The sequence below is a fragment of the Lycium barbarum genome, chromosome 1, assembly GCF_019175385.1.
Source record: "Lycium barbarum isolate Lr01 chromosome 1, ASM1917538v2, whole genome shotgun sequence".
NCBI classification, from domain to species: domain Eukaryota; kingdom Viridiplantae; phylum Streptophyta; class Magnoliopsida; order Solanales; family Solanaceae; genus Lycium; species Lycium barbarum.
Window position 1 is genome coordinate 136071130 of NC_083337.1, and position 9166 is coordinate 136080295.

Here is a 9166-nt window from a genome sequence, read left to right on the forward strand (position 1 = left end):
TTTTACTCAAACCTTAAAAATATTTGATTGTAAACTTAGTTATTATTGTAGTATTAGCTTGAGATAATATAGAAATTTATAAACTTTAAATTTTGAATCTACATTCTTTATTGATGAATATAGAGGGACAAATATTTCAGTCATCATCCTGAACGTTAAGATTAGAGTAATGAAGTCTCACCCGTTTTCTATACAAAATAAAGAAAATATTTAATTTTTATATGCTGAAATACAATGTTAAACATTTTTCTTATACTATCCGGTTACATAATCAAAAGTTAGGTGTTTACATAATCAAAAGTTAGGTGGTTAACTTAACAATTATTGTGGATACTAGATTTGAATTGATAACCCCAAAAAGATAAAGCTGTATGTAATCTTGTGAGTAAATAGATCTTGCGTCTAATTTAACCTCAAAAACTAGCTCATAAGGGGTATGATGTGGGATTCTTAACAACCCACCTCACGCTCAGGAGTCAACATCTGGTGCATTGGCAATTTAATGTGGGTCCAACATCGTAAACAGTGAATTGGGCGAACTTGACTCTGATGTCACGTAAATAAAAGGATCTTGGACCTAACTCAACCCCAAAAGCTAGCTCATGAGGGGAGGATTGCTCACGTCCATATAAGGAGACTATGTACCCTTTAACCCACGGAGGTGTAACTCTTAACAAATCTGTTTATACAAATTAGACAAGACAATAATAATGTCGTAAAAATTATTTACGCGATGAGCGACTTGAGACAAATGATACAACTCACGACGATGATGTTTCTTTCAAATCTCCTTACGGTAAATTAATGTCCTATTAGAAGTTGAGAATAATTTTTTAACTTTTTGCTACTGTCCCTGCTTTTCCAATCCGTTGTTTGTGGAATAGAGTACTGATTACCCACTGTCCAATGGGAATTGGGACCAAATGAATGGTGGCATTTAGTTGCATCGCGTCTTTAACCTCTCTAGGTTCAAGTTCCCAATTCATTTATCTAACGCCGATCGAAAGCACAGAACCATCTAATTGAAAGGAATTTTGCCATTTTGCACGACAAATTAAATAAGAATTTATGTTATATATATTAGTCGTATAAATTTCTTACTTTATTATTGTAATTTAACATGTTATATAATAATTACTTATCATTTACTTCAGGTTATTAGTAATAAATAGTGTTACTTGCGATTACTTTTTAAGTGATCAGATTGTATAAATAAATTACACCGTCCTTCATATGTATTCTCTCCGTCTCAATTTATGTGATATAGTTTGACTAATCACAAAGTTTAAGAAAGAAAAGAATATTTTTAAACTTGTGCCTAAAACAAGTCATAGATACTTGTATGGCAGTAAATCATTTCATTAAGGATAAAAGGGAAAGTTTTAAGTTAAATTATTTTTAAATACAGAAATGTATAAATTATTTTTAAATACAGAAATGTATCATTCTCTTTGGGACATACTAAAGAGAAAAGTGTATCACATAAATAGGGACAGAGGCAGTAGATAACTACATTAAACGTAAGTCTATGAGCAATGCTTCATATATCGAGTTTAGGTTTTTATATATCGTCACAGTATAAATAATTTTTTACACTATTATTTTATCCAAATAATATTTACAGGTAAGCCTCCTTGAATGTGCTATAAATCTTGAAATTAATACATTACATGCTACCACAATTAAAAATTATCCAATATTATAAAGTTATGTATATCAATTGAACTCTTTTTCGTAAGGAAGGTTAACCCCAAAATAAGAATGAGTGTGGTATGAATGTTCAGTTCAACTTAACGTATTATTTTGTTCAGATAGTGAACAAACAGTAAGAAAAAAAAGATTCAATCAAAATAGAAATAATTATTCTCATGTTAATAAATTTAGATTATTTTTGTGTACCATTTTGCAAAGAAATGCCTAAACTTTCTTTGTTTCAAATTGTAGATTGAAATTAGCGGTTGCAGCGTCAACTTAATGCACGGTATTTAGTGGTAACGCAGATGGTATTTGGTAAAAAAATTCGGCTGATGTTATATCAAATCAATGTAACTTATTATAGTTAAGTGATTACTCTCTCTGTTCACTTTTACTTGTTCACTATGGACTTTGCATATCTCTTAAGAAATAATAAATGAAGTGCTTAATTTACCATGATACTCATATTAATTGGTGCATATTTTTAATAAATTTGAAAGATGATTTGAAATGAGTAATTAATACTATGGGTAAAATAGGGAAAAAGAAATTGTCTTCTCTTGGTATACTAAACGTGACAAGTAAAAGTGAAAATCTATTTTACATGACAATGATAGTTTGTGAATTGAAGTGGTTAAAGGGAATTTTGCATAGTTTGGGCGTGGAACATAAATCTCCGGTGAAAACGTATTGTGATAGGCAAGTGGCATTGTCTATTGCACGAAATCCGGTGTTTCATGAACGGACTAAACACATTGAAGTCGACTGTCACTATGTATGGGATGCACTCCAATCCGGTATAATACTTCTCAGTCATGTGTCAACCAGTGAGCAATTGACCGACGTGTTTACAAAGGCTTTGGGCAAATCGCAACATCAATATTTGATTGGCAAGTTGGGCATTCGATAACCTCATGTTCCAACTTGGGTGGGGGGGGGGGGGGGTGGTTATGGAATCCTATTCTAATCTAATTGTAATAGTTTTATTTATGGTGAAATTGTAATCATGTTAATATAGGATGTGTAGTCCTATTAGAATAAGATTACCTTATTAGAATAGGAGAAGGAAAACCTTACTTCTATATAAGAAGGTCATTATGATTAAACAAAGTAGAAAAAATTCTTTCATTATTCTTGTCTCTCTAAATTTCGTCAATGTCTCAATTTTAACATAATTTCTTACACTATTATGTCATCCAAATAATATTTACATGTACGCCTCCATAAAAAATTTGCGATTTGAAATTTTAAAAATAAGATATATTACGTACTACCAGTCTACCACAATTAAAAATGATTCGATAGTATAAATTATAGATATCAATTGAACTCTTTTTCGTAAGGAAGATTAACCCCAAATAAGAACGAGGGCGGTATGAAGGTTCAGTTCAGCTTAACGCATATTTTGTTCACATAGTGAACAAAGAGTAAAAAAGACTCAATTAGATTAGACAATAATTATTCTCATGTTAATCCGTGTACCGTTTTGCAAAGAAATGCTTAAACTTTCTATGTTTTAAACTGTAGAATATAATTAGAGGTTGTAGCGTCAACGTAATGCACGACTTTGGGGAATGAACACAAATGGTATTTGGTAAAAATTTATGCAAGCGTCTATTTACATAAGTTAATACAACTTACTATAGTTAAGTGAATTAATTGAATGAAAATATATAATTAATGAAGTACTCTCTTTGTGTCTATTTTTGCAGTGTATGAAATCATAAATAGAATGATAATTTTACTATGTCATTCCTAATTATTGTTAAGTCATCTAATAATTGAAATCAATCAAACATATTTTAAAAATTGTGTGGCTACTAATAATTTATTACAATTTTCAACCCAATAATTACTAATAAAGGTAAAACAGGTATAAAATGATAAACTATTTCTTAATTTATCAAACTGGACAAATACAAATAAACATCTATTTTTTTCAAGTATAAAGGACAAGTACAATAGATGGAGATGGTAAAAATTTATATATTTGTCAAGTGACCGAGCCCCTTTAAAATGGCATCAAGGAAGCGACACTGAAATGTTATCCATTCTCTTTTTTTAGTTTTCTGTTTCCTCTTAGACTTCTTCAGTTCTTTGTCTGCAAAAGAAAGAGAAAAGTGAAAGAAAAGGGATTCTCATCTTAAGTTTTTCGGTGCAAATCCCATAGGCATCATCATAAATTCAATCTACAACTATATTTTTATTTGAGTTTGGAAAACATCATTCAAAAGTTTTAACTTATATTTTTTAAAAAAAATTAAAATGACTCCAGAGGTTCTTTTAAAAAAAAAAAATCAAAATGATTAAATTTTTTATTTAAGATGCTTTTTCTGAAAAAGATTTCGAAAAAATTAACACTTTTAATTTTAAATAGATGCATGATGTCCCTACTGACAATAATGCTCTCCATATTCTCTATTTCTCCGAGATAGCGGTGGCACTTTTTTCAAACTCGAGATATTTTTAGATGGAACTAGGGCAATAATCACATGTAGAGGTGTTCATGGTCCGGTTTGACTCAATTTTTGTTAAAACCAAATCAAATCAATTAAGGTGACTTTTTTTTAATATTTAAATTAAACCAAATCATTATAGTATAAATTCTATCGGTTTCGATTTTGTCGGTTTTATCGATTTGGTTCGATTTTTACGGGTTGTAATAATGTATTTTATAATGCAAAAAAATTGATACAAGTGAGGTACTAAATTTTCATATTATTTGCAATATAGAGCGGCTCAAAAGCAACATAAAAGAGAATCCAACTGTATGTTTCTCCTTTTTTTTATTTAATAACTTACATACATGAGGAATAACCAAAAAAACCAGTAAATAGAGAAATCCAAAATCAATAGATGAAAACTAAATCAACAGAAAAAACCTAAAATAACAGAGAAATAAAAAATAATAATAAAAAAACACATACAAGATGAAAGACTAGAGAAGCAATTCATTCAAGTAAAACTTCAAAGACACAAAAATAATTACACAAAAATCAAAGAGTAGGGAACATACAAAAAGTAACCAAAAAAGAAAGGGGAAGACAAAGTTTGTGTGATTAAAGCCTCTTGTATTTGATTGTTATTGTGAGAGGAGAATAGAGGTCTAAAGGGCTTGAGAGGAAATAAGAGGGAACTGAAAATCTAACGAGGGAAAAAAATTATTTTATGTTTACTGTTCAGTAATTTTTTTTTATTTTACTTTAAACGTAAATGGGCTTGGGGAACATGGGCTAACTTTTTTTTTTTTGAAATGGTCCTAAATTATGAAGAAGTTAAAAAATAGATAAAGTTTAATTAACATATATAAATATATATAATATTTTAAATATGTATATATTTATCGGTTCGGTTCGGTTCGGTTCGGTTTTTTTTATGGGTAACACCAAACCAAACCAAATGTTATCAGTTTTTAAAAATTTAAAACCAAATCAAACCAAACCGAGCCGATTTTCAGTTTATTAAATCGATTTGACTTGATTTACCGGTTCGGATCGGTTTTCGATTTCGTTTGAACACCCCTAATCACATGCACTAAAATATCTTCCAAGGAGCCCACTCATTCCCACAGATTTCAAATTTAAAACAACTTATACCAGACTCATTATTTTAATAACTTCTATTTTAGTTCTACTGTACAAAAAAAATAGGAAACCCCAAATCTGAACAGAAAGACCACGGTTAAAATTAAATTAGTCCATCCGTTCACTTTTACTTATTTATTATATTAAAAATGCATTTTTACTTTCACTTATTCACTTTAGTATATCAAGAAAAAACAAACTTTTTTTTTAATTAATTTATCCTTAACATTAATTGCTCATATCAAAACATTCTCAAAGTCCAATAAGACCATACATCAATTAATATGAATATTATAGTAAAAAATTCCTACTTCATTTATTAATTTTTAAGGGATGTGTAAAATCAAAAGTGGACAAGTAAAAGTGAACAGAGGGAGTACACAAGTTCGATTGGATGTTAAGTTAACTCCTATGAATGGTTGTAGATAGGGTATTCACGGTTTGGTTAAAAATCGACCAAACCGAAAATCAAAACCAAACCAATATTTTCTTGGGTTAGGTTTGGTTTGGTTTTGAATTTTTAAAAACCGATAATATTTTGTTTGATTTTAATTTTACTAAAAGCAAACCGAAGAAAAAACCGAACCAAACCGACAAATTTTATACATAATTATATATACACAATATATTGGTTTTTATAAGTACTTTAAAATAATTTATATACTTTTAAGTAAAATTTTATTTATTTCTAATAGCCTAATGAACTTTATACTGTTAGCCGATTTTTAAAGAAAAAAAATCCATAAATTCAAACTCATTTATTCAAAGAAACAACTATATGAGATTTGCCTAGATTTATTTTGTGTATTTCTTATAAACTTTATTCACTTAATTAAAATCATAAATCTTAAGACATTTTCTCCATAATGCAAGAAATTATAGCTACCACAATAAAAGGGTAATAATAGATTATAAGTTGGATAATAATTGTAGGAAAAAAACATGAAAGAGAGAAATACAGTTAATTTTTGTAAAAACCGAAAACCCAATCCAAACCGAACCAAACCGACTACAACTAAACCGATGAATATGTATTATATTTGGTTTGATTTAATTTAATTTTAATAATTTTAAAAACAGACTAAATAGATTTGATTTTAATTTTAACCTGAAATAGACTAAAACCAATCCATGAACACTCCCAACTGTAGACCTCCAAAAAAAAGGGGGAGTGTAGAACTCAAATTGCAATAACTTTGGGTGTAATTGAATTTTCCCTAGTCCCGTTAGTTAACAAGGGAAAGAAAAAATTATGCCTTATTGTATTCAAATTCAACAAGATTATCTATATTTGAAATTATTGGTCCAACTAGTTAAAATTCATACTCCCTCAGTTTTTATGATACTCATTTTTTGTTGGTCAATCCAAAAAAATATGATATAATTCTATGTGTAGTATTAATTTAACTTAAAATTTTCTATTTTACCCTTAATGAAATATTTTTTAACTTATTTTGAACCACATTCAAGTTGAAATGCATTTTATATAGCCACACAAATTTATAGTTTTTTTTTAACCACAAATTTCAAAAGTTTTAGTTCCTTTTTTAAACTCTATCTCAAATTAAACACTCCCACTTAAATTAGGACTCGGAAATACTATGTAAATTCACCTGAATAGCGGTAAACTGCTATCTACCTAAGGATTTGTCTTTACAGGGCTCAATCTTAGGCATCTAATCGAGGATCGATCCGAACAATTCCACCGAAGTAACAAAACTATACTACTATCTCTTAATCATTAATATTTCAACAAAGCTTTACTAAACTAATACAACTCAACATGAACCAAAAATCTCTTCAAAATAAGATAAAAAAAAAAAGGGGGAACAAATTCAAATACTACAAAACGGCCCCACACATGTTAAGCAGCAAATGAAACATTTACTGATCAAGTGCATTAGGTCCAGTACAATAATTAACAACATGGTTCCATACCCACTGAACCAAAAACTTCCTCCTTATCCCATTCATATTGTACGTTGCACCATGTTCACCATTCAACATTTGACCCGTATACGACCCGCCCCCACCCGACCCGTATATCCCTTCACAAAGATCCGCTATCTCAACCGGGAAACTCGGGTCTTGACCCGCATACCATGCATTAACCAAAGGGTTAGTAGACAACTCTGCAATCTCGTGAGCTATCACACTTATCATACCATCAACTCCCACGTCGTTATTAGGCGATTTAGCAGCTTTGAAACCCGAACCCGACATGTATTCGGGTACAGAAAACGGGTATGCACAAACACTGGGGCATAGTTTTCCAGAGTTACCAACCCATGCATATGGTAATGTGTAACCAACAATAGAAGGGAATGTGAAGTAGTGAAAACCACAAACGTTTTGGCAAAAATCTTGAACATAAACATCATCAGATGTTAGTAACAAGTACACACCACTTTTGGAGTTTATTGGCAAAGGTCGAGTACTTGCTGAGACTGCAGCTTTTATCACGGACTGTATGGATAATCGGGTTAACGATTTACCTGTTAGATCGAAATAAAAAGGAGTCAATTGAGGGAGGTAATAATCACAAACCTTGATAAATCAGACAAAAAAAAAAGTATTAATCCCCGATTTATTTTTATTTGTAAGGTTTTGCTTTAAGAGAGTCAATTTGACTAAACTAAATTATATTAGATCAATTTAATATTTTAAGTTTTAAAATTAGATATTAAAAAATTATACGAAACTTCTTCCGTCCAAAAAGATTATCTTAATTCGGAATACGACGGTCAAACTAGTCAACTAACTAATGTTCAGCGTAAATTAGACAATCTTCACTTTTTTTTTAAATAAAATTTACATATTTAAAAATTACTTAAAAAGTAGGTTAACAACTCAAAATATTTGAAAAAATTATGGCCAAAGAAATATCATTCTAGTGTCCAAATAGTAACTAGGACAATGAAATGGGGACGGAGGAATATAAGCTCGTGTTAACGTGACGAAAAATAAATCTTAAAATGTTGATAAAAATTAAACCCGTTTAACTGTCAAAAAGGAAACATATACTGTACGAGTAAAAACGGCCGGAGGGAGGACTATTAGAAGAAGCATAGTATTTTGATATGATTTTGTGAAACCCAACATTACCATGGGAATAAAGCCGGTCCTTTTTTTCAGCTCCAATGTGTACATTACTTGATATGTTGGCTCCGGTTTGGTCAGTGTAACGCTGGACCGTTTTCCACCAACCGTTAACTGACGGCGGTTTGGAATCAACGGCTGAGATTGAGTTAATAAACTCACGGATAATTCTTTTCTGTGCTTTATCCCATTTACCATACCAAATGGGATAAACGGTGACATTTGCAGTTAAAACAGGGCCCATATGGTATTTTAACTGGATTAAATCCGATGAGCCTTCAAATTTTTTGGATGGGCCGTACAATAAATTGGTGGTGTTGGGCTTTTGGTTGGGCCATGGACGAAACCCGTTAATAGGGGAAGCTAAGAAGAAAAGGAAAATTCCGGCGAGATAGAAAGTCGCCGGGAAATTCATTGTTATGTGGAGTAGTAGCTAGTCTAATGAGAGTGAGAGTGGAGTTAAGGGACGTATTTATGTGAATGAAGAATCACACAAGGAGTGAATAAGTACAAAAACTTTAAATGCGCGTTGGGGTTGTGTGTGTGTGGAGGGGGGGAGGAGGGGGAATTTTTGGATTTTCAATATTCCTAATGGAGTCTGATTAAGACGGTGTTTGGATTAACTTATTTTAAGCATGTTTTGACTTTTAAGTTTTTTTCTATTGATTGTGGTATTTGAAAAAAAGAAAAAAAAAATTAAACACTTACTTTTAAGTCGAAAAAGTACAAAAATAAGTTGACAGCTAAAAGTCGGAGTCTTATAAGCTATTTTTAAAAAGTTAATCCGG

General features: G+C 30.7%; 1 protein-coding gene across 1 annotated transcript; it reads right to left on the reverse strand.

Annotated features, from left to right (window-relative positions):
• Positions 1-6990: 6990 nt before the first annotated feature.
• LOC132638961 (protein EXORDIUM-like 3) lies at positions 6991-8846 on the reverse strand. The gene is made up of 2 exons (XM_060355606.1): positions 8385-8846; positions 6991-7774 (listed from the first exon to the last, which is right to left on the reverse strand). Exons 1-2 carry the CDS (start codon positions 8791-8793, stop codon positions 7164-7166), a joined length of 1020 nt encoding a protein of 339 aa, XP_060211589.1. The 5' UTR covers positions 8794-8846; the 3' UTR covers positions 6991-7163.
• Positions 8847-9166: the final 320 nt, after the last annotated feature.